Genomic DNA, 22,500 nt, shown 5'->3' on the forward strand with positions numbered 1-22,500 from the left:
AGAGGGCCGGCGTTCTCATTGTCGGAGACAGCCTGACCGTCTTCCTTTTCACCCCAAGGCAAGTAGGCAAGGACCAAACCAGGTCCAGAGTAGTTCTCGGCTTCGCGCATGGCATTGAGAACACCAGCGTAATCGGCGTAGACGGCGACTGAAGCAACGTAGACGTCCCCCATGTTGAGGGCGTAGAGGGCAAGATCCTTCTTGCGCTCTTTGGGAGGCTGAGCGGGAGCGTTGGGAGAGAAAGGAGAGGCAGCAGTCTCGTAAACGAGGAGATTGATATCGAGACCGGAGGCGAGAGCGTGGTGAAGACCGGAAGAAGCAAGGTCGACGGCCCAAGAGTTGGAGATCACGATCCAAAGAGCTCGCTTCTCCCAATGGCCCTTTTGACCGAGTTCAACAATTTCATTCTCGTCACCTTTACCGGCACCGATAGCAGCCTCAACCTTTTTACCAGCCTCAACGGCGCCCTTCTTCTCGTCGCGAACCAAAAGCCAGGCAGAAAGAGCCTCGTGAACTTCAGGCCTGGTGTTGGGGGCCTTGAGGACTTTCTTGGCAAGCTCGACGAGCCTGGCACGCTCCTTTCTGATGGCAACGGCCTTACCGAAAGCATAGAGAGGAGAAGTTGACTCATTCGCAGCGAGGTGAGAGGGGTCGTTGAGGACCTCGAGAGGAGAAGGAGAAGAAGCAAGAAGCTCAGTGTAGGTAGACTCGGGAGAAGGCACAGTGACGGCGTTAGAAGGGATATTGTATGAAAGAGGCTTGCCAATTCGAGTGATGGGAGTGTTTCCAGTAATGGCGATAGAGATCTCCTCGGAAGAGGCAGAAGCACCTACCAAGACCGATCGGATAGTCACATCGGCACCCTCAAGAGCGTCAACAACAGAGGCCCACGCAGGACCGTACTTGCCGCTACCGGCCTCAACGACAACAACCTCTTGGACACCAGAGAGAGAAGAACTAAGCTTTTCCTTGGGGGCAGGGATGGCAAGGACGACATCGATTATGTTCTCAGCCTTTACAGGAGAGGGGAGGAAGTTGACTACAAGTCGAGAAGACTCGGCCTTGTTGTGGATAAAAGGTCGTTGAGGTCGACGAGTGAGCTTGAGGAGTGAAAGGTTGATAGATTCGTAGGCGGCAATAAGCTTGGCCTCAGCCGAAGGCTCCGCACCATCGCCGTTGGAGAGTTTAGGAGCGTCACAAGGGCCAGAAAGCCAAGTTGGAGCGTCTTCGAGAGTTCGGATTTCACCTTCAAGACGAGAGGGGATAAAGTGGTAGACCACGGCGTCCGTGTCCTGAGCAAGACGAAGGGAGAGCAAAGCGTGGTCGTAAGCACCTTGAGAAGATCGGCTGATCAATGAGACAGCATTGGCTCCCTTGGGGGTAACAATCTCTTCGGCGTCGAAAACATGGACGACGGTTCGGCTGAGAGAAGCGGTGGGGAGAGAGTGCAGCAAGTTTGCGTTGGTAAAGAGAACAGTAGGAGTAGAAGACTGGGGAAGGGGGAGGTAAGGGTTGAGCTTAGAAGCGCCAGTGGGGACCTGGGCAATGGGGTGGTAGTAGGAGGTGGCAGGGAGAGAGGAGATGGCGGCGAGGACAGACATCTGGATAAAAAAATCAGCGGTGGGAGCTGGTGGAGGCGAAAGGAGTGGTGCGTACCTTTGCTGTGTACCTCGGGTGATCAGAGAGACCAGAAGCAGGGAGGCGAGACGGGTGGAATACGTTGAGCGAAAGAATTGGAGGAGGGGCTGTGAAGGTTTTGAGAGAGAAGAAAAAGATAAGTACAGGATATGGAAATGAATTATGGGTTGCGAAATCAGCTGGACGAAGCAAAGTTCCCGAAAATCACCTCCAAAACAATCGATGGCGTGCGTCAAAGCCCAGATTCCAAACATTTTCCACGTGGCAACTTCCGAATTCCACCTCTCCAAGGCCAATCACCGCACGCAGAAAACATCACGCAACTCACTCACAATCCGAATCCTCTTTCCTCCACTTTTTTCGGTCCGGTTAATTGTATCGGTCGCCTTTTCCATTGCAACACCGGGCTTAATCGCCTTCCAGCCTCGGCGGCAACACATCCGCCGTCCAGAAACGTACAGTCGCATCTGCAAGATGCCAAGAGCTCACTATCTTCCGAGCTTTGAGAGATGCTTGTACGCATTCTGCTGACGTAGTACGGGGACCCAACTAGCGGACAACCAGTCTTTCTCGACATACGTTTGGATATTCACATATACGGCGAGCTTCAATACAATCCATTAGGAAGAAGGACTGACGAACGGCAATAAATGGCATCATTTGTCGAAGTAAATGCTTCAGTATCGAGCTGTGGTCTTGACCGATGACTGCCTATCAATTCGCATCTCCAAATCTCCAAAGGGATCCCTCGGCATGGCAAAGGCAGGCGAGATCATGTCTTTTGTTGATATCGTTAACAATAATAGTGCGCGGTATCGTAGTGTTGATCTCTCAACTCGGAATACTTGGCTCGATACGTCACCACAACAGATCACGTCAGAATAGCCAAGGAAGCATAAGATGATAAAAAAAAACTATTCCGAACGCGAAAACTTGTTCTCCCAATAATGACTGATGTCATCTTAACTGTCTCACCATTTTCACCATTTGTTACTTCCTACTGGTTAACTCGAGCATCTTCGGCATGTGTAATAATACGCTTTTGAGGGCGACTCAGCTTACTAGAACTATCGACGAGCCGAATACGAATGGTTACGTCCGGTGTAGTTTTTAATAACGATGGAACGTCATTTGCAGGTGACGTCCTACCCGTCTTGGCCATGGTAACTCCAGTCTGTTGCAGTTCATGATGGTCCCTTCCAAGAAGAAGATACATCAAATGGTCTCATAACCCGTATAGAAAAGGACAACAAACAGCCAAGCCACAGACTTCATACACACGATGCTCTCTATAACTCGCCGATAACTATACCACCACTCATGTAAGCACTGATCTTACAATCCTTCCGCCCAGCTATCCTATATAAAAATTAATTCAACCATGAAATCCGATCTTCCTCCCCACCACTTTCCCACCAACTCCCACCTAGCACATGATCAACCCTCGGCGGCCTCGCCTGTACCCATCTCGGTCCTTCTGGCCCTTCTGGCAATTTCTCCGGATCCCCTTCTCTCTTCCACGCAATCCCATAAGTCCTCATCGCCGGTCCATCCCTATTCCAAGATAAGTTTTTGGTAGGTTTCGCGAACCCAGGAGGTATATAATCCCCGTCTTTGGGTGCTTTGGGTTGAAGTGGGCGGAGAGGGGTGGAAGGAGGTTTTGAGATAGAAGGCGATGGGGAAGAAGAAAGGGAAAGGAGTTTCTCGATACCGTCCGGTGTAGGGGCATTGGGGTGTGTGGCGTAGCGGTCGTATGGATCATCAAAAAGGGAGGATACGTATCCAGCTGGACCGTTACGTTCAGAGGGAGCGACTGAGGAATTGAGAGCAGTTTTATGAGGACTATCTGTGTTTGGGTGTGGAAACTGTTTACTAACAGGAGTTGACGGGTTGCTGTCTGTACGGGAACGAGGAGGCGTCGGCGGGGACGTGGTAAAATCGACCGTAAATCCAGATGCGGCTTGCTCGTTATACGACGATGATTCGGATGTTGGGGCGTGAGGACTCGAATTATGGCGTGTACGTTTGAGCTGATGGAGCGTCTTGTGGATAGGAGGGGAAATGGGTAAGGACGATGGGGTATGGGTAGACTCTGTTACATGCGACGCAGTATGTCTCCTTCCTATACTGGGTCGTTTACCATCATCTGAAGGCCGTAAAGGCGAATGGGGACCAGTAGGATAGCCGCCAGAAGAAGGTTCGGGATCAGGTGTACGACATTCACGGCCAGCTAGACTTAGTCTAGCCATACGACTGTTCAGCTGAGCAGAACGGGACAAACCTTGTTCCGCTAGTTTCTTATACCGAGGTTTCGGGGGCAAGAAATTGGACGAATGTGGGTATCGGTGTTTTGTAATTGCTAGTTGTTCATCATGTCGGTTGCTGGTAGGCGACGACGGAAAGTAATCATCGTGACTAGAGACGGGGGGAAGAATCCGGTGATTTGAGAGTTTCCTGTAAGGCGTCGGCAGGTTGGAAGCATCTGAAGTCCTTCTCAAATGACCATCTAGCTTCACACAAGGGCTTTTCTTCATGCCAGAATCCGGTTCTGGTGCCAGGGGCTTTGGCGACCCCCCATGGTTTTCCCATGATCTTCCTTGCTCAGGAGGCAAATGTTTATCGAAATGGTGATGACTATGTTGCCCGCTCCGAATGGATCTTACATTTTGGGGGACAGAGACCGACGATGCCACTGAACGTGCTCCCGAAACCAAGAATTGAGCATCAAAGGAACGAGATGTTGCCGAATTCTGGTCCGCTTCAGAACTAGATTTGAGCCATACATGGTGTTGTAATGGGCCGAATACCTGTTTCCGATTTAGACCATGAATAGAAGAAGCTTCGGAGATATCCATCTGTAGGTGGGTCAACATGGGCATAGGTGGTGGGCGTCCATCACTATAAATCGATGGCAAAGCGCAATCAGAAATCGAGAGAGACCGCTGGAAAGGAGACCTGGGAAGCAGGAAAGGGTTCTCGCCGAACTGCGAACGTCCAGGGGTAGGAGGAGTCTGCGGGTTGTAATTTGAACCAGGGGAGGAGCCGCACCGGGACCCTTCATGGAAATGAGAAGGCGGCAAGGTGCTGTCTCTGAGTTGCCTCTCTCCTTGTAGCCAGGAGCCGCCCCGGGAGAGTGTGGGGATGGCTCCGGCCATATAAGCATCTGGATCTATGGGCATGTTGCAGATATATGGATGTGAAGAGTTTTGAAGGAGATCTGGAGCCGAATTAAGGGAGCGAGACTGAGTAGTGTTGTGGGCAATTCACAAGGTGGATAGCAAAGACACCTATAGGTTAGGTATAAATGTGTTAGCTTCATTGAAGTATGGACAGAAGATTGGATTTTGACCCAAACTTACTTATAAATTGAGCCTTCTTTCCTCACAAATGGCGAAGTGAAGAGGCAAAATGTAAAGCAATGCCGTTTTCGTTAGACTCTTGCTATTCTTATCATCACTTCATTCCCATGCCCCCCAATATTTCCCCACGTTCGTGCCCCTACCACATTGAGCCGGTCTAGGCCAGGTATGTCGGACTTTACTGAGGAGGGATTGCGCGATAAGCCATTTGAAAGGAGAGCGATAGGACCCCGCGCCGCGACTTTTGCATTTCGTGGAAGGGCGAGATAATCGAAGAGCGGGAGAAGTTATCAAAGGATGCATAGATGCAGCGGAAAGGATGAAGCCGATGATCCCCAAGAAAGGGCTGGACTGGTTTCAGACAGGTTGTTGGTTCCCTGGACATCGGCTAAGAGTATGAATGAAAAGTCGAAGAATATCCCGGTGTGCCGACTGTTGCTCGCTATACCAGACGGATACGTAGTGGTAAATAGTGCTTGTTGCCGCAGGTCTTCGTTCTCCTTTGTTACTGTCAGACAAGTGGAATGGCATGCCGAGGCCCTGCCGAAAGATGTATGGTAATATATATGCATAGATTATTGGTTGACAATAGAAATAGATGCAAAACATGACATAAATCGAACTACAGAATTGCCAGCAAGTTTCCCCTTGAAGTTCTTTCTTTATTATGACGCTGCTGGCAACCTACGGTGACTACGCGGGCCCTACGCCCAACTGTTTTGCCGGACAGACAAAATCATCAATCTTGCTATTTTTAAAAGTCTTTCCGTCTAATCTACCAATCCATACAATGTCGTGTCTCCAGTATCCGTGTTAATCACATGGTAGATATTATGGAAGAATATGGATCCGACAATCAGGTAGTCACTGATATCCGAGGCTTCACAGACGAATAGGTCAGCAAGGAACTAACAAACATCGACAAGAGAGTTAACACGACTCACGAGAAGCTTGGATCCGACAGTAACAATAATTCGCATCCGTCGAACTTGGATTGGCACTACAAAGGCATTGAGATGGAACCCAGAGGAAAGAAGAAGGAAACCAACTTACATCAAATCTTGCCAGCTCAAAGGGAATTGCTGGCCATGGAACTGGAGTGCCAAAGCTGCATCGTCGTTACTGTTACATGGGACCACCAAGTCACCTGTCATGGTGTCAAAATAATATGTACCATTCCCCAAAGCAGCATATATGGGGAGAAGCATCTGTAAATATACAGTGAGTACTTTATTCTGGTTTGGAGCGACAGAACACTCACGTCTTCTGGTACTCGGATATCAGACGTCCTTTGAGCACCACTATTAGCGCACTGCGTCGACATTAATCACTTTGTGACTACAACCTACCCAGTATCAAGGATAACCTCAATATTCTCCATACTGATGCTGCCGTTTGAACTTTGCACCATGTAGCCATGAGAAACGAAGCCATCCATGGTAACACGATAAAGACCGTCACCGGTGGTAATTTTGGGCAGAGTAACCTTTTTGTTTTGATCGGCGTGAGGGCTGGACAAGAGGTCAGCCACAGTTTTTCCTGTCACTTAGCCTTCACGTACTTATTGTGAGGTGAACCAAACACCAGCTCACTCCCTGACTCTGTTCGAGTGAGGTAGAAGCCAACTTCGGGGGTGCTGATCATCCCCAATTGCGACAAAGTATCCATGGGTGTTGCTTGATTGTTGATGGAAGATTTCTGCACCTATGTCAGTAGTTGTCGCTAAGAGGCAATATTCGGTATGCGAACATTCATGGCAAGGCCAAAGATACCACTTTGGTGCGTCAGCTTACTTCTACCTCGCTGAAAATTCTCGCTGACCTCATATAGGTGCCGTCAAAGCCTTGAGAGTCAGACGCAGCCAAAACATGGAATTGCTCCAGCTCATAAGTTCCGATAATGATATCAATGTTTACCAGACATCCTTTCACAGAACCGCTCCCTATTTCAGGTTATCTATCTCACTTTATTGCCTTTCAAGTGCCAAAACATACCATATCCCTTATCTTCCTCCTCGCACCCCACGGGGAGAGTTAGACCGCTATCAACCATACTTGCTGCTGTGCAATTCTCACATTCGCTCGCCGCAATCCAGATATCGGCACTCCTGTAAAGACATCAGCTTTCTTTCCATAAATCACATTGATTAAGGAGACGCACCCTGTGTCTACGAGCACAGGGAGGGTAATACCCCCATCTCCTATTGTGACATCAATGGTGTATACAATCGCATTGTTCTGGCTCATAACGCCGGCCAAACTTGCGGAGAAATCGGAAGGTTGAGCCCATTCTGATTGCGCAAAGGTTGTTGACGCGGAAGTCGAGTCGCTTTGACTTGCTGCTCCAGAAGACGATGCAGGCGCATGTGTGCCACTGACTGAAACGATAAGAGTGCCAGCTGCTGAGATGCTGTTTGTTGAGAGCTCGTCTGTTAAGGCTCCACTATTTGGTTCGGAATCGCTGTTGGAGCTCGACGCGCGATCAGTGGCTGAAGGTGCACCGCTGTCGAATGCCGATGTTTTGGACATTAGGCCTGAATTAATTGCGCTCTGCGAATCCAATACTTCCTCCAATGCCGTCGCGGTCGCGCTGTTGGTTATTGAAGCACTTACTGCAGTTGTTAGATCGCTAGCTCGAGAAGCTCCAGCTGAGGCGTCAGTCTCTGTTGTCCCTGTCTGGGCCACACTTGAAAGACCACCCATAGCAGACGGTTGTTCTATACCAGTTCCCCTGCCTGTCCCTCCTGCCAATGATTGTGACAATTCTTCCGTCCCAAAGGCGGATGCTGAAAGTCCGACTGGCTCGTTATTGCACTCTCAGACGCAATATTCGCGGCACTGCCAGAAGCTGTCTCTGAAGCCCCTTCCTGTCTCGGAAAGATCTTGCTTCTATAAATGTCCTTGACGATTGCACGTCTTCCAATCCCAGCTCCGGTCGACTTACGGCGAGGGGGTAGACAACAGTGCGGCGAGTCGGCAATGAGACGCTTAATCAGGTGGCTGTGCTCTTGTCCAGTCTGCCTACGAGTCATTTGGACAGAAACGGCCGGCGCTCCAGGAATGAAAGAGGTGGCAGCCAAGAAGAGAAGGATATGTAAAAGCCGGACGGGTAATATAGGACACATTATGTGTACTTTTTATTTGGAGTCCAAACTCGTAAGAATGAAAAGAGGGCTGTTGACGAAAGAGCGAAAGCCAGTCAAATGTGGGGGATAGTAGAAGAGGCTGGTTTCTGAACTTATTATTATGATAAGAAGCAGACGAGGTTGGATATTAGGAAAGAAGCTGCTGTCGAGGAGGCAGCAAACATATCTGAAGTCTGCCGAGAAATGATTGCTATTCATACATAAGCGTAGAGTAACTCCTAAATTAGAGCTCCCCGACAAAATATTACCTTTCTTTCGCGTCATTGGAACGGGGGAATGTCAAAGGATATATGCGAGGCAGAACTATAATACTACGATGACGATGGGAAGGAAATAAGGTAACAAAAACAAAGGATAGGTTACTGTGCATGGTATACGCATCACTTGGCTTTTATTTGTTTCGGCATTTGCCCGCTGGTATGCTTTCAAGTTTCGGCATGACCTGAGGATCGGTTTGGAGGACGCGAACGATGATTTGGATGGCGGCGCCGAGACTGTAAGTCTCAAATATCAAGATATATAAACCAGAACCTGAGTGGCCCTTAGGACGGAGGCCACGATTCGATACCATGCCCTTTCCTTGGCCGTTAACATTCCTGCTCTTTGCAGTATTGCTCTTCGCATCACCCTAGCGGAGACAACTTTTAAGCTCAAAAGACAATCAGGTTTTTCAAGACCTTGTCAAAGTACCTACTGTCCGTCTCTATTTGGGAGGCGGAAGCGAGGACGACGAAAGTAAGTAAATGAGGCAATTTTTTGTTTGCGACAGTACGCAGCGCTCACGATGTCCCTCCGTCCGTGTGCTTCTTCCTTCCCTTGCCTTCGATCAAGTGGAAGAATGGTCCAATCAATGAGCAAATATAGCTATATGTTTGCTCCTTGTTAGTTGATATGTAACTTCCTTCCTCACGCCTGTGAAAATAGTGCGTGTGTCATGAGGGTGATAATTGTACTCCGCATAGTTCACTTCGGACATCATCTAAAAAGCAATCAAAAAGAATGATCCCGGGCGGGATCGAACCGCCGACCTCCTGTGAAGACACTCATTTGAATGTTAGACAGGTATGGTGACCAACTCCATCACGTGACCATTTTCTGAATACTACAGCATTGACATCTATATGTTTTTTCTACTAGTTTCTAAGTGACTCAATCTTCGCGATATATCTAAAGAATTTGGCAGATACAGCCACTCTTCGTTGTATTACCACATTTCTTGGAACACAGGTTCCTGTGAGGTTTAATAAGCCTTCAGAGGCTATTCATACAAATTGCTATCTCCCAAAAGAATAGTCGTATGATCAATCTTCTTCCACTTCAATGCGTTTTCAACGCATTTACAGTTTGGCTCTATAAATCTCGCCATTTGTGCTAGGGATTCAAGCCTTGCCCAAAACCTCCTTAATACCCTTGACGACCTTTTCCAGATCGCCCCTTTGCCTGTCGACAGCGGTGATACCCATGTGTCCAATTCGGAAGTATTCGCTAACAATGGCCTTATGCAAGCCAGCCGCTACAACGATGTCTCGCCTGAACTTGGTATTAGAAACGGTTGAACAAAGAATACGATATGACTCACTCGGCCAATTTAGGAAGGACATCGGGTGCCTTCAAACCTTTAGGGAACCTGACAGCGGTCATACCGTTCGCAGCAATGTCACGGCTCTTGGGGACGAATTCAAGACCAAGTTCGGCAAGGCTGTCTTTAATGTAAGCGCTGGCGGCCTTGTGAGCTTTGAAACGGTCTGCCAGAGGTGCAGAAGTAATGGATTTGAGAGAGGTGTGAAGCGCATACACGAGCTGGACGGGGGCTTTGAGAGAGTCAGAGCATCGCAAAAAAGAAGATTAAAAGGCATGACCTACGAGTAGCAAAATAAGATGGCTTTCCGCTTTCGTAGTTCTGCATAATGGGGATCCACTTCTTCCAAGAGACATAGTAAGCGGGGATAGGAGTCTTCCTTTTCTCAACGGTCTAGTTTTCATTCAGTTAAATACTTATGAAGATATCTGAAACTCTTACCTCGACGGCTCTCTTGCTGGCTAGTACAACACTCAAACCAGGAGGTACACCAAGACCCTTCTGAGTAGCGCTGAGGACGACATCCAATCCCCATTCGTCAAACTTGATTTCCTCGGAGGCCACTGAGCACACAGCGTCAAGAGCAATGAGGGTGTCAGGAGAATGCTTCTTAACAAGAGAAGCGATGTGACCAGCTGGTGAAAGGACACCGGTGGAAGTGTCCACATGTGTGATGGTAAGAAGCTTAGGTTTGGAAGCAAGGGCTGAGACGATGGAGTCATCACTGATCAAGTGGTTAGGCAACGATTCACGAAAAGCGAGGAGGACGTCGGACATACGTAGGAATGCCACCGACCTCGGCTTTCACATGAGTAACCTTGGCACCGTAAGCCTCCAGGCTATTAAAAAGACAATTAGAGAAGCTTTGCAGGTAGCTAGAAGTGCTTACCACTCGCCGAAAGAGTCACTAAAGTAGCCAGTGTTGAGAACAATAGCCTCTTCACCTTTCTCAATGAGGTTGGCAGCGACTGCATCCCAGCCCAAAGTACCGCTACCCGCAATCAGAAGAGGTTGTGATCCGCTCTCTTTAGTAGATAAAAGAACGTCACGAAGGAGAGATAGGGCTTCGCCGAAGATAGGAATAAAGGCGGGAGATGTGTGCGCAGTACCGGGAGTCGCGTTGGCAGCGAGGACGGGGTCAGAAAACTCGATGGGGCCAGGAATGCTATGTCAGGTCTGTTAGTCATTTTGGGTTTCATGATTAAGAATACGCACACCAAAAGCTTGTGGGGAGCTTGATGGAAGTCGGACATGGCTACTTTCTGGACCTTTTGAGTTGTACCGTACTGAATTGCTTAAGCTAAAAGTTGGTGTCTTTAAGTGGATATGCGTGTATACAATTGACGAATACAGACTGTACGAGTAGAGAAGTCAGCTGATAGGCTTGAACGAAGGCCGTTTAAGTCGGATCAGGACAACATATCCCCTCGTCAAATGACGCACTCCCGTTGGCTGTTGCCGGTCCGCTTGCCGAACAACAATGTTCAAGAGCCGAAAGCAAAAGCCTCGGGGCCCAAATAATTATCACTTTGCTCCAATTATCACATTCCTCATATGAAAAGGGAACATGAGACCATGCATGGATATTTAAAAAGATCGTAATCCACTAATAATAATACGGAACGTATATGTATATGAACAAGATGAGAAATGCTGTATACGTAATAATCTACAAATAAGACAAACAGAACATCTATAAGAAGACAAATAATTGAACGCTTAGATAGATTTGGCGAACGCGATGAAACCCGACAATCCACGGAATGCCCCTTTTGCGGTAGCCCCATAATGTTCCAACGTGTGACCATCCTTATCACGCCAGATACCATCGGAGCTGACTAGACCGTATTTGATGGTGTTCTGGTTCGAGAGAAGTGTATCCATCATCTCCGCCACGATTTGCTACGCGAATGTCAGCGGGCTTGAAGCAAGGTCGGGTTGGAGCTTACTTACCTTGGAATCAATCATGACATTGACTTCTTGAGAATGGAACCAAGATTGTGAATCTAAATGGTGTCTCATAAGCAAGACATTTATAAAGGCGGCGAACATTTCTTACCTTGATTTCCATTTCCAATAATCATCACTTCATCATCGTACGCCGCAAATTTGATATGGCAGTTCCGCTGCTTCTTGACAGCATTGAGGGGCCTGACTTGGTCCTTTCCAGTGTACCAATATACTTTGAGATACTGCTCTTTCTTCTCCAAAGACAACTTCTTATACAGTCTGTCGACAACTTCTTCATTTGTACCACCTTGGAAAGGGATAGATTCACCTTTGTCGTTGAAACCTGAAAAGGGCGGGTTAGATGACAACTAGACATGCCATACCAAACGATATCACTCACCCAAATCCAGCAAAAGGACAACTGCTACTCCTCTTCGACAAGCTTGTTTGATTGCACGAACGATTGGACGGGCGTTAAGAGTAGGTGTCTGTACGAACACCTTTCTCTTAGCGTATCGGAAACCAGCAAGCCATGCGGCATTTTGAGGGTTGCGGATATCTACGCAGCTTGTCAATTCGATACATTGTCATCGAGGGCACAAGAAGCTTACCGTGATGCCCAGGCACTACAATGGTGGCAATTTGCGCATCAGCCTCAATCTCAATAATGTATTTAATAGTTTAATAGTACTCACGGCCGTGCGGCTTTCTACAGCACATCGCGATTGGGAAAGGGTCGTGAGGAGCATGAACTACATGCGGTCTGAAGTTGTCAAGCTCATCTGAATCTTCAACGGTTGCCCAGGCATCGGAGAGTGCGCCTGCGTCTGTACAAGGGCTGTCAATTGTAGTCCAGTCATCGATCTCTGGTGTACTCACTAAACTTCTTAGACAACTGGAACATTCTATTACTACCAGTTCCTTCTGGTTGGATCCCTTCCTTTTTGGATTTCCCGGCGTTTCCTTCTTGAGGGATGTCCATTTCGAGGTGCTTCTTGGTTTTTTCGTATGTTTCTCCAGACTCGTCAGGCATTTGAGCAGATAGTGGTAAGGTCTCATTTGTCTCGCTGGTAGGAGGTTCCCTAGTCTGTGATTCGGAAGTACATGGACTGTCCGTCTTGGAAGCCGCATGGACTGCTGGTTTTGTGGCGATAGTATCGGCCGTGTATGTCGCATCCTCTTCCGGAATAGTACTATTCTGGATGTGAAACCCTGTTTGAGGAGCGATGTTCTCAATCGGTGAGCAGTTTGATGACGCACTCTGACTCGTCTGCAGAGGGAGATGAGTGGTTGTGGTGTTTGGCGACTCGGTTATTCCAGCCTCTGGGAAGATTTTGCCCATACCATCCACTCCTTTCATTTCTAGAGGCGCAAAACACACGTGTTTCTTAGACAACACATTCTCCTCAGCCACACATCCGCCGTCCGGACTGTGTCGGGCGATAACATCTGATTCGCTTTCACGGTGAATCCCATCACTCAAAATGCGGGGATTCCAAACATCATCCGTCGTATCATTTGGAGGTGGATATGTTTTCGATCTCGGTGGAAGTTCAGCTGTAAATGTAGGGGACGAATTAGCTTCCGAAGGCGCCAGCAAAGTACGTGTCTTCTCCTCGTCACGGTCTGCAACACAGTTAGCTTTCTGACATGATAACACATCTCAATTACACGTACGTTTTTCTTTGCTGGGTCTCCTACTTGGGCCCCTCGAATTTGCTCTGCTGCCGGTGCCCATCATACCCATACCCAGACTCCATCTATCCTTGAACTCCCTTAACTCTTTCATCGCAGTCTGGGCTCTCGCCTCCAACTCTTCTCCTGGTTTCCAATCCGCTAAGCTTTGCCTCTGTTGATCCACTACTTTTCTGACTGCTTCCCTCAACCTTTCTCCCGCACCTTCATGGTGGGCAGCTTCTGCCGCATTGTCCTTTGTCTGACGTCGCAACAGTATACGGGCAGCTTTGGCAGCTTTGAGGATTTCAATATCATCGAAGTAAGGATTTTGGTCTTGGAAGAGATAGTGAACCTTTCCATCGGGGCCACGAGGAGGTTCGTAAGGCTTGGTCATGCAAGGAAGAGGTGGATTAAGACGGTTGTACCACGAGTGGAGAGCGATCTCGTAAAAAGCATCAACGACAGGGCCTTCAAAGTGGGACATGAGTTCGAGATTCGGACGATCTGATCCATCGTGTTAGTATATTTCCTCGACATTAAGGTGCATTTTGAAGGCCTCACCTTGGATGTTGTTACTGTTGATGAGAGCAACTTTTCTGTCTACAATCAAAAATTTTGCGTGGAAGGTGCCCAACAAAACCTTGTGGAAGTTCTATCCGTGATATCAGCGGATCTCTTGCTACGTATCAACTGGGATTGCCTCACTATCACTTCCATGTCCAGCCCTTTTGTGTCTTCCTTTGCCGGAAGATCAAGCGGTGTCCATTCACTATGGCGCACTGGTGCATGGGCATTCCACAGTTGTTCCCATGATCCTCGATCATACATGATCTTGACTACTACTTTAGGCCTGCCCTCTTTCAAAACTCGCGCTGAAAGATCGCGCAAAGCTTGTGAGATGGTATTGACAGAATTGGATGGCCTTCTGAAGTCAATATTGCCTAATACATAAATGGCTGGGTTACTCACTGCCAATAATTGGTGGCTAGGAAGACCTCCTTTTTTGCACGTACGATGACATCGCGATAATGCTGCATGATGTCAGGAATTAGAGAAATGATCGATAGTGGCATGGTGGTTGTTGATCCCAGCAGGTCTGGGGGAACAAGACCAGACAGAGGGTCGCAATCTAACGTGGGCAGCAACGATATGTACATCTGCACGGTCGTTAGCCCAATCTATCTTTCTAGTTCCTTACTAACCTTCCAAAACAATTGGCTAACGACTGTGCCTTCTCCTTTTTCACCTTCGAACCTCCATCCTGCTTTCCGCCTTAGTTCTTCTCCTCTCTCTTCGCATTTTCTCATTTCCTGCTCCGTCAAACCTTCAATGACACTATGTTTGACTCTGAATCTTTTGATCAAACGTATCAATGGATTAGGCCGTGGAAAATTGGTCCTGATAGCTTTCCCAACCGTGTGATTCGGATGCTTCGCAAGATGGGTGGACAGTAGCTTTGGCGGGGGCAAAGTACTGCTCGCCGACGAGTCTACCTCGGGGGTGGCTCGGGGCTGGGGGTAGGCTGGTGGAAGTTGAGGCGAAAATTGTTCGATAATGGAGCCCGTCGGTGAAATTGTTTGAACTTTTTGAGGCCTGACATCAAGATCAGCCGTTTCTGACATTGTCCTGGTGGTATCCTGGCGCGGTTGACACGTTGCTGTATTGGAAGGCATTATTACGCGTTATCGTGCAGTGTGACTGAGAGAAAGCAAGGCTGCCTATATTATACAGAATGTAGAATATCGTATGCTGTGCTTTGTGAACGCAAGTTGGAAACTTGTAAAACGGTCAATGATGCAACGCCGCCCGAATCTGTGGCTAGGCAGAATGTTGTTCCCTAATACTGTTCGTGGTTGCTTGGCGGGTAACGGTTGGGGTGGTAAAGTGAAGGACCTTTGTGCGGTGTGCGCAAGAGACAGAGTGATGATCGCCACGTTGTTCGTACGGAGCGCCTTTCCTAGTTGTGGATTACTATAAGGGTGAGAATATACAGCTAAAAAGTTGTTAAAGAGTCTGTCTTAATCTTTTTATCCTTAAACTGAAGGACGATCCGTCAACTCCCATGCCCGCAAGACCGTCATCGTCGGTCATCACTCTTCTGTCGGTCATCGCCTTCAACTCCTTCCCTTATATTAGCTAGCTTCCCCTTCTTTTTTTGTCGCTTTTTTAATTTTTTTTTTCCGCGACAACCCTCGGCTACAGGAGGGCGCCAAACTGAATAGTCTTCTCAAGAAGCACATCTCCCGCCATCGACGATGCATGCCTTTTCCTTTTTGTCATATCTTTACCACCACCTTTAAACCTGAAACAGCTACTTTTTACTGTACTGGTACTGTACATAACACTCATCTATCTACATTAGAGCCATGGTCTATACATCTATATTGCCCACAAAAAAATTAGAAAAAAGAAAAGAATCAGAATCGCGGTGCGTTGATGATGATACCGGTCAAACACCCAGCAGCAGTGCCTGCAATCTATCACGTAGAGCAATCCTATCAGCGACCTCTACAGCTATACGCGTAAGCTCCTCCACCATACTTACAGGAACTGTCAGGACCCAGCCAAGGAAAATCCATCCAAACGCTCGCCAGTTAATCGATTTTACTGTTGCGCGTTTCATCAGTAATTACTTCCTTGTAACGGCTCGAGCGAAAACAAAACGCACTACCTCCCGAAACGATACCGACACCAGCTGTAGAGCCTGTAATACACATAGTGGTGCTGACAGGGATGCCATCTGCGCGCAAATATTAGCAACTTATCGCATTCGTATGAGTGAGGAAGCCTACATTGAGAAGCCAGCAAGACAGTGATGGACGATCCCAGCTCCATGGAGAAACCTCGAGAAGGAGAGTGCATGGTCAGTCTGTTACCGAGCACGGACATGATATTCTATTCCGACCGTTAATACAGGAGGAGTCCATGTTGATAGAATTCACTCACATAGCCATAAGTAGCAAGACCAAGGACGAGTATCAAGCCTCCAGCAACAAAAATCCAAACTGGTGTTTCAGTCTCAGAAGGCGTGACTGTACCTGTGGACCACACATAGTAAATGGCTGCGAAAGGTCCAACACTGTTGTCTCGTCAGCCATCTGTGAGATTAGTTAAATCGTTGTACGTACGCATTGGCGAGGTCATTAGAACCGTGGGCAAAGGAATTTGTACACGCAGTCAAGACTTGGAGGAAAGAGTACAAATGTTCAGTCTACGCCAAGGTGACGGTGGAGCAATCAGTACGTCAATTTTATTGGGAATGTCAAAGTAAACTTACTTCATTGTCATACTGGGCGGCGCGTTCATACATCTTCATCATCCTATCGCTCTCCTTCCCCTTGCCCTTGTGGGATTGCATGGCATGAATATCGACTGGTTCCCATTAGCTATATCAGCCAATTCCAAGAAAATATGCAACTTACCGGATGTACCATGCAACAACATCTTAGGTAATTTGTATCTGAATAGGATCCACAGATTCCTGGGTAGAATAATCGCTCCCTCAATTTTATGGTCGTCCTTCTCGAGGTCTTCCAAAGCGCTGGCATACGATTTGCCTTTGGAAAGACTCGGCAATGGGGCAGACTCGATATCCTTATCCTTCTCTTGGGATGTGGCCGTCAGGTTGGTTTCGAGAGGAGCACCTTCACCGACGGTTGAACCTTCAGAGACTGGCTTTGCAGGAGTTTGCGTGGCGGGCTCTTTGTGCTCGTCATCTCGATCGTAAACTCGGTAGTCGGGGACGTGTCGCGCACCCTCGGGAGGAGGAGGAGGAGCGGCCCGACGCCAAAGAAGAGGACCGTAAAAGAAATGATACCATCGAAGAGCTGATATGGTCAGCTGGATGCTTGATCTAATTGAGAGAAGAATTACTGTAGTCTTTCTTGATGACCTTGGAATACACAAATGGCAACCAGAAGATTACAGACAGGAAGGCAATAACAACGCCAGTAAGTACGATGGCAAGGGCGATAGTGGTCTGAGGGAGCTTGTTAAGCTTAAGTTGAGGAGCACCTTTGTAGACTGCCGTTGCCCCACGATTAGCTGCATCCTTGTCCCCACAGATCACAATAACCCACCAATGGACATTGTCAAGATTGCCGCCACTGTGAAAAAATAAATTGGAGAAACATACAATCCAGCCTTCAAAGGATCCTTTCTCTTCAGCACAGCATATTTGGTGATCAAGTAGACTGTTGCCCCAAACCCGGCAGAAATGGCAGGAGCAATCACGAAACCAGCAAAAATAGTCGCAATACCCTTTCCATTATTCCAGCCCCACTGTACCGCACCAGGTCCATCAAGCGCGACACCCACACCTGCCAAAGCAGAGACAATCGAGTATGTTGTAGATACCGGCCATGCTTTTCTAGTGGCGATCATGAGCCAGGTAGCGGAAGCTGCAAGCGCGCAGACAAAGGCGAGAAGTTCGACACCGGGATTATTTCTGAACGTCGACATCGAGATGATACCGTTCTTTATGGTACCAGCCACTTGCGCACCTGCAAGGACACCTCCAAGGAATTCACAAATCGCGGCAAGCATGGCGGCTTGTCGGAGAGTGAGCGAACGGGAGGAGATTGAAGTAGCAAATGAATTAGCGACACTAGAGATAAGTTGATGAGGATTTGAAACCTTTTGCGAGCATACTGCAAGGACACTTACTCGTTGGCACCAATATTGTAGGCATCCAAAGCAGCAACTGAATCCATGAACAGTTGAATTAGTGGCAGATTACTTTGTTGAAGCGGGTTCTGTCTTACAAAGAACACCAAAGGCGAATAGATAATCCCATTGGTGAAGAGCAGGCATCGTATCGAGCTACTGTCAGTCTGTAAAATGCCTGAAATTGGGGAAAAAGTAAGTGCTGTTAGATTGAAGCAACGTAGAAAGAGTTGTCAGTTCTTTGGTCTTATACATTATCCTCTTCCCGCTCCTATCCTAGGCAAAGGACAGCAGCACGAACGTTTACACTTCATGCATTTTCTCTTCGTCCGCATCGTGACCTGGAGTATTATGGTCAATATTGTGGATGCATGAAAATAAAAGATATGGCGTTGCAGGAGAAACGTGCGTAGTTCAACTTTTGCCAAGTCAATGAGCAAAGCCAAGAAGGTTGAAATTGCTGTGAAGCAACCTTGTGCAGCGAGCCGACTGTTCGAGGCACGCATGTTGATGCAGTACTCGTACTACAGTACATGCTTACACTTACTGGGACTTAGTGGCCGACAGCCGATTTTTGCGCCGCTTTTCAGAAACTTGTCATACAAAACTGATTCCGTCGCGACGAATCTCGGCGAATTGCACCTCATGATTTCTGTTGTCTTTTTGCATGCAGTTTTTATCAGTCATCCAATAGCAAAAGTATTCAGTTCATGAGGGCGATGGTGATTGGCATGCCAAGAGCCAACCAAGCCTCTCTTCCCATATCATTTTTATGCGAACTGCAGTATACACCCTGTTCCAGATTGAACAAATCACCATCATCGTCGCCGGCGAACGTGGCTCCCATTAACATAACTGCGCAACGACGAGCGATTTGTTAATTCGTCGTTACTGGAGAGAATGAACAGAATAAATCGAATTAATTAGTTATACAACTAGCTATGGCCGTAAAAGATAGTTACATACTTGTACATACACAAATGAGATACGACGGGCGATCATGTTTCAATCCAGTTTGGCCGAGTACAAACGCGTACAACTTCATTTTCTACGTGCAGAAAATCCAGTATACGACTCTTTCCAAGTGCCATGTAAGATCTATGTATCACTTTTTTATCCGTCCCCATATAGCTGCCGATGGATAATAAAGAAGGAAGGTACCTCCCATAATTCCTAAGACCATTAGGGAATCTGGAAGTTTTATGATTAGCCAGTGCGGCGTTTTACTCTATAGCACTCACATAGGATAGCGTAATATAGTCCAATTTGTCTAGCCCTCTTGATCTTGGTGCTCTCATTTACCCTTATGATTTCATTGTTCAAATACATTTCCTGCGGTTTCGTGTCCATTTGTCAGCATTTCCTTATGGCATATCACCCAAACGCACCACTTCATCTGCCCAGAGTTCGACCCGTGTGAGAGCATCTGCCTCGCCACCCCCACCTTCCACTCTTTTGAGTTTTTTGGCACGTGACGTTCCAATGCCACCAGTTGAAACGCTTAGAAGAGCAGCTCCGTCCTCATCCACTACATCCCTCCAAGGTGTTGTCCGTTCTCGCATTAGTTCGACATCCCCGCTGCGAAGTTGCAAGCATTCCCTAAGGTTTGACTGAAACTGTGGTATGCTGGATTGTAGCGCCTGTTGGATTGATGCAGTGATGGCCTATCCAGCTGGGTTGAGCCAGGGAAGAATATACATTCAGCCATTCAATGGACACTTACCTCCGCATCGTCATCCACTTTTGCCAACCTTTCCAAGATACCTTGTGCATTCGTCATGATGTGGTGTCTCACTGTGGACTGCATTTAATTAGTCTTGACAATAAATAGCGATTCATTACGATGAACATACCAGAGTTGAACGAATGACACGCTCATGTTCTTCGCAAGCGGCAGTCAGGCGCCCAATCTCTTTTTCCACAGGGCTTCAGGTCGCATCAAAATCAGTACATGCATCTTAGCTATCGAAATCTAGTTCCAAATTCCTGACGTACTGGAGGCTGTTTGCGGTAAGAGATGCCGGAATAATCCTCCTTTTCGGCGGTACGATTATCGGCGGCGCAGATTTCGGGGTCCGAGACGGGGAAGAGGCGACTGATGACGGCTGCAGGCGTTGAGAGCGGTTCTGGTCGCTGGACATTACAGTATGTGATGATGGCCAAGACAGCCCTCCATTCCTGAAAGATGTAGTAATATCTATTGTTGCACGAAGGACGAACAGGCAAGAAATTGAGCTGAGAGGACAACAGCGGAAGCAAAATGGAAATAGTGCCGTGATTCACAGCCACGACTTGCAGAAGTCAGGGCCAGGGCGGGTCTCGGTTAGTGCTTAAATAAGATTGTCGCCCGGGTCCCAGCCTTAGATCTAACCTCCGAACATCACATAAATTTAGTTAGATTAAATCAGCGCGCCGCAACTTTGCAACGGGGGGGTGAGGATAAACCAAGAAGGCCGGATGACGTCGTTCCTTACTCCATCAGAGTCCGTTACTACAGAGGGTATTAGGTGTATCGATTCATGACCAAAAGTCTACATAATACTGGATAACCCGTTCCTGCACTCAACACTCAAGCTATAGGCATCTCTCTTCTAACATCTTATGCAATCACCAACCAACGAGAACAAGATGGTTGAACCTACCGATATTCCCAAAAAGTCGTTGGATAAACTGGGCTTGCCCGTTCGGTCTATCCAGGTAGGTGTGGACGTACTGTCCGCCATGAGAATGATACTCATCACGTTTACCCAGGATCATGCACTCATCGGAAACCTCAGAGTGGGTAGCTCGTAGTAGTGCACCTATCGTACAGTGCTGATATAAGTAGACTGCGGCAATAGTAAGCATGGACGGCTCGATTGAATCCATGTGTATCCCGTACTTCGACTCTCCGAGGTGGGCGCTGTTCAAAACAAAATGCAAACGAGCGCTCACTGTTTTTGTTAGTGTCTTCGCCAGAATCGTAGACGCCGACAAGGGTGGCCACTTTTCCATTGCCCCGTTAGTGTCCACTTTGGCTAAACGTGTGTCTGGGGCTAATGTACGGCACCTCACAGCACATGGCCTTTCAAGCCGTGAGCCATCCGCAAGGTCATATTTTATTTGAATACTCATTCTAGTTTTAGTAAACAAGCCTACGCGCCCAACTCTAACGTGCTTGTTACCAAGTTTCTTTCCGAACGGGGTGTAGGTGTAATGACGGACTTGCTGGTGCCCAAAGGGGCAAATATAAACAACTCGTCAAGCCGAGCGTTCTTGCCTTGGCTTATCAGGAAGGTGGAGAGTATTAGGGGAAAGGTCCCTTTCAAGATGGAATGTGCACCCGCATTTAATTATTGTCGGGACAAACACACAGCCGAAGTGAGTCGAGATGGATTAACTCTCAATTGTTTAATATTAGAGATATTTTCTGATTTTGCCGTCGTAGATTGTCCCTGACGACTCCTCATCTAATGTCATCTCGCAAGACACTAAAGTTCTTTTCAAGTCGCCCTCCCTTACTTTGGATCTTCGAACAATCACTTGGTCGTCTGATCAATGCGTCTCCGACCCAGAGATCAAGCTTCGAGTAGAAGATGTTTCGGAGAGGGGTTTACTGGGCCCTGCCGCTACCTGTGACTTCGAACTTGAAGAGGGACAATGTGTAGTTTTTGTCATGAGGGAGGTTGGCGACTACAGTTATGCAAATGAGGAACACCAGGAGTTTGCCAATCCTACAACGAGTAAAGCGAAGTCGATGGGTGTGCCTGTGGAGCAGATGCTCGAGGCCACCAACAGGTTGCGGCCCAAGGAAAATCCCATCTTGACCAGGGTAAGCCATTGCAAATTAGATTCTAATCATGGCTGACGAAGGAATGCAGTCGTTGGTTGCAGCTTTGATTCGCGATACTACTTCCTACTGGAAGAAATGGATTGGCGGGATCAAGTATAGCGGTCGCTGGAGGCAGGCAATGTTGCGATCTGCTTTGACACTGTAGGTCTGATCGAGATGGTGACTGCAGATACCGATAACTTTTTCTTATTCAACCACAGTAAGATGCTAGTCTTTGAAGAAACAGGTGCCATCGTAGCCGCACCCACATTTTCACTTCCCGAGTTCATTGGAGGCCAACGTAACTGGTGAGTTTTCCAAAAGATATGTGGTTTCGAATATTGAAAGTATCATTTTAGGGACTACCGTTTCACATGGGTCCGAGACTCTAGTTTTACGCTCTATGCTTTGATCAGATTGGGCTTCACTGAAGAGTACGACAATCATCTGGCCTGAAATCCAAATCCAGGCTGACGGGTTCACGTAGAGCGGATGCTTTTGTGAATTTCATTCTTGAAAGACTGAAAGATAGGAACTCTGACGGCTCTCTTCAAATGTAAGCTCATTTAAATGTGCAAAATCCACGACTGACTTCTATAAAAGTGTCTATACTATTCACGGTGGCAAGGTAAACATCGATTCGCAACACATTTACTAGGGTGCTTACAGAATTTAG

General features: G+C 47.6%; 8 protein-coding genes and 4 non-coding genes; 3 read left to right on the top strand and 9 right to left on the bottom strand.

The window, feature by feature from the left end:
* The window catches only part of CNAG_05070 (sulfite reductase (NADPH) hemoprotein, beta-component), a 4,899-nt gene extending 3,075 nt beyond the window's left edge, over positions 1–1,824 (bottom strand). The window contains exons 1-2 of the mRNA XM_012193095.1: positions 1,657–1,824; positions 1–1,601 (exon numbers count right to left, since the gene is read on the bottom strand). The exon at positions 1–1,601 is cut by the window's left edge and continues 937 nt beyond it. Coding sequence (XP_012048485.1) covers positions 1–1,601 — 1,601 coding nt within the window. The 5' untranslated portion in view covers positions 1,657–1,824. The remainder of the gene's footprint in view (positions 1,602–1,656) is intronic.
* A 1,018-nt stretch (positions 1,825–2,842) lies between these two features.
* Positions 2,843–5,578, bottom strand: CNAG_05071 (sulfite reductase (NADPH) hemoprotein beta-component). Its single transcript, XM_012193307.1, has 2 exons — positions 4,998–5,578; positions 2,843–4,925 (listed from the first exon to the last, which is right to left on the bottom strand). The coding sequence occupies exon 2, from the start codon at positions 4,815–4,817 to the stop codon at positions 3,009–3,011; it is 1,809 nt and encodes a 602-aa protein (XP_012048697.1). The 5' UTR covers positions 4,818–4,925; positions 4,998–5,578; the 3' UTR covers positions 2,843–3,008.
* A 7-nt stretch (positions 5,579–5,585) lies between these two features.
* Positions 5,586–7,699, bottom strand: CNAG_05072 (endopeptidase; the record flags this gene model as incomplete). The annotated part of the gene is made up of 10 exons (XM_012193096.1): positions 5,586–5,877; positions 5,942–5,997; positions 6,051–6,205; positions 6,259–6,286; positions 6,347–6,508; positions 6,559–6,695; positions 6,747–6,771; positions 6,819–6,939; positions 6,992–7,104; positions 7,158–7,699. 10 exons carry the CDS (start codon positions 7,697–7,699, stop codon positions 5,768–5,770), a joined length of 1,449 nt encoding a protein of 482 aa, XP_012048486.1. The 3' UTR covers positions 5,586–5,767.
* On the top strand, positions 5,792–9,082 carry CNAG_12363. The gene is made up of 5 exons (XR_001045622.1): positions 5,792–6,218; positions 6,282–6,519; positions 6,585–8,638; positions 8,689–8,877; positions 8,974–9,082. It is a non-coding gene; the product is annotated as a hypothetical RNA (non-coding RNA).
* On the bottom strand, positions 8,319–9,106 carry CNAG_12364. XR_001045623.1 has 2 exons: positions 8,926–9,106; positions 8,319–8,845 (listed from the first exon to the last, which is right to left on the bottom strand). It is a non-coding gene; the product is annotated as a hypothetical RNA (non-coding RNA).
* Positions 9,107–9,142: 36 nt separating this feature from the next.
* On the bottom strand, positions 9,143–9,232 carry CNAG_10038. Its single transcript has one exon. It is a non-coding gene; the product is annotated as a tRNA-Val (tRNA).
* Positions 9,233–9,372: 140 nt separating this feature from the next.
* CNAG_07808 (alanine-glyoxylate transaminase/serine-glyoxylate transaminase/serine-pyruvate transaminase) lies at positions 9,373–11,206 on the bottom strand. XM_012193482.1 has 7 exons: positions 10,937–11,206; positions 10,611–10,886; positions 10,501–10,560; positions 10,163–10,445; positions 10,006–10,114; positions 9,722–9,953; positions 9,373–9,672 (listed from the first exon to the last, which is right to left on the bottom strand). Exons 1-7 carry the CDS (start codon positions 10,972–10,974, stop codon positions 9,522–9,524), a joined length of 1,149 nt encoding a protein of 382 aa, XP_012048872.1. The 5' UTR covers positions 10,975–11,206; the 3' UTR covers positions 9,373–9,521.
* A 57-nt stretch (positions 11,207–11,263) lies between these two features.
* CNAG_05074 (hypothetical protein) lies at positions 11,264–15,434 on the bottom strand. XM_012193097.1 has 12 exons: positions 14,551–15,434; positions 14,318–14,505; positions 14,054–14,270; positions 13,910–14,000; positions 13,349–13,852; positions 12,551–13,297; positions 12,367–12,498; positions 12,283–12,297; positions 12,072–12,230; positions 11,781–12,014; positions 11,675–11,727; positions 11,264–11,623 (listed from the first exon to the last, which is right to left on the bottom strand). The coding sequence occupies exons 1-12, from the start codon at positions 15,019–15,021 to the stop codon at positions 11,441–11,443; spliced, it is 2,994 nt and encodes a 997-aa protein (XP_012048487.1). The 5' UTR covers positions 15,022–15,434; the 3' UTR covers positions 11,264–11,440.
* Positions 15,435–15,598: 164 nt separating this feature from the next.
* CNAG_12365 lies at positions 15,599–18,322 on the top strand. The gene has a single exon (XR_001045624.1). It is a non-coding gene; the product is annotated as a hypothetical RNA (non-coding RNA).
* CNAG_05075 (solute carrier family 20 (sodium-dependent phosphate transporter)) lies at positions 15,741–18,160 on the bottom strand (the record flags this gene model as incomplete). The annotated part of the gene is made up of 12 exons (XM_012193308.1): positions 15,741–15,825; positions 15,894–15,955; positions 16,017–16,088; positions 16,141–16,243; positions 16,295–16,427; positions 16,477–16,559; positions 16,626–16,720; positions 16,771–17,175; positions 17,222–17,371; positions 17,428–17,954; positions 18,014–18,050; positions 18,112–18,160. The coding sequence occupies 12 exons, from the start codon at positions 18,158–18,160 to the stop codon at positions 15,766–15,768; spliced, it is 1,776 nt and encodes a 591-aa protein (XP_012048698.1). The 3' UTR covers positions 15,741–15,765.
* A 386-nt stretch (positions 18,323–18,708) lies between the features above and the next one.
* Positions 18,709–20,364, bottom strand: CNAG_05076 (hypothetical protein). XM_012193309.1 has 6 exons: positions 20,009–20,364; positions 19,867–19,939; positions 19,737–19,814; positions 19,402–19,677; positions 19,255–19,345; positions 18,709–19,204 (listed from the first exon to the last, which is right to left on the bottom strand). The coding sequence occupies exons 1-6, from the start codon at positions 20,152–20,154 to the stop codon at positions 19,119–19,121; spliced, it is 750 nt and encodes a 249-aa protein (XP_012048699.1). The 5' UTR covers positions 20,155–20,364; the 3' UTR covers positions 18,709–19,118.
* Positions 20,365–20,401: 37 nt separating this feature from the next.
* Positions 20,402–22,500, top strand: part of CNAG_05077 (glycosyl hydrolase) — a 3,627-nt gene continuing 1,528 nt past the window's right edge. The window contains exons 1-12 of the mRNA XM_012193098.1: positions 20,402–20,710; positions 20,765–20,791; positions 20,841–20,908; positions 20,960–21,013; positions 21,070–21,087; positions 21,139–21,373; positions 21,441–21,824; positions 21,874–21,986; positions 22,046–22,132; positions 22,184–22,258; positions 22,312–22,380; positions 22,428–22,452. Coding sequence (XP_012048488.1) covers positions 20,615–20,710; positions 20,765–20,791; positions 20,841–20,908; positions 20,960–21,013; positions 21,070–21,087; positions 21,139–21,373; positions 21,441–21,824; positions 21,874–21,986; positions 22,046–22,132; positions 22,184–22,258; positions 22,312–22,380; positions 22,428–22,452 — 1,251 coding nt within the window. The 5' untranslated portion in view covers positions 20,402–20,614. The remainder of the gene's footprint in view (positions 20,711–20,764; positions 20,792–20,840; positions 20,909–20,959; positions 21,014–21,069; positions 21,088–21,138; positions 21,374–21,440; positions 21,825–21,873; positions 21,987–22,045; positions 22,133–22,183; positions 22,259–22,311; positions 22,381–22,427; positions 22,453–22,500) is intronic.

The sequence above is a fragment of the Cryptococcus neoformans genome, chromosome 4 (assembly GCF_000149245.1).
Source record: "Cryptococcus neoformans var. grubii H99 chromosome 4, complete sequence".
Classification (NCBI taxonomy): Eukaryota; Fungi; Basidiomycota; class Tremellomycetes; order Tremellales; family Cryptococcaceae; genus Cryptococcus; species Cryptococcus neoformans.

What these genes read in the sequence shown, in the direction of transcription:
- CNAG_05071 (XM_012193307.1), bottom strand. Translation starts at nt 4,817, where the DNA reads ATGCCCATAGATCCAGATGCTTATATGGCCGGAGCCATCCCCACACTC.
- CNAG_07808 (XM_012193482.1), bottom strand. Translation starts at nt 10,974, where the DNA reads ATGTCCGACTTCCATCAAGCTCCCCACAAGCTTTTGGT. An exon ending in GAGGTCGGTGGCATTCCTAC is followed by an intron (nt 10,446 to 10,500) that starts GTATGTCCGACG and finishes CCACTTGATCAG; the next exon opens with TGATGACTCCATCGTCTCAG. An exon ending in GTCCTTCCTAAATTGGCCGA is followed by an intron (nt 9,673 to 9,721) that starts GTGAGTCATATC and finishes TACCAAGTTCAG; the next exon opens with GCGAGACATCGTTGTAGCGG.
- CNAG_05074 (XM_012193097.1), bottom strand. Translation starts at nt 15,021, where the DNA reads ATGCCTTCCAATACAGCAACGTGTCAACCGCGCCAGGATACCACCAGG. An exon ending in CAACAGTAACAACATCCAAG is followed by an intron (nt 13,853 to 13,909) that starts GTGAGGCCTTCA and finishes ACGATGGATCAG; the next exon opens with ATCGTCCGAATCTCGAACTC. An exon ending in TGTCCTTTTGCTGGATTTGG is followed by an intron (nt 12,015 to 12,071) that starts GTGAGTGATATC and finishes CGCCCTTTTCAG; the next exon opens with GTTTCAACGACAAAGGTGAA.
- CNAG_05076 (XM_012193309.1), bottom strand. Translation starts at nt 20,154, where the DNA reads ATGTCCAGCGACCAGAACCGCTCTCAACGCCTGCAGCCGTCATCAGTC. An exon ending in GTGTCATTCGTTCAACTCTG is followed by an intron (nt 19,815 to 19,866) that starts GTATGTTCATCG and finishes AATTAAATGCAG; the next exon opens with TCCACAGTGAGACACCACAT. An exon ending in AACTCTGGGCAGATGAAGTG is followed by an intron (nt 19,346 to 19,401) that starts GTGCGTTTGGGT and finishes ACGAAACCGCAG; the next exon opens with GAAATGTATTTGAACAATGA.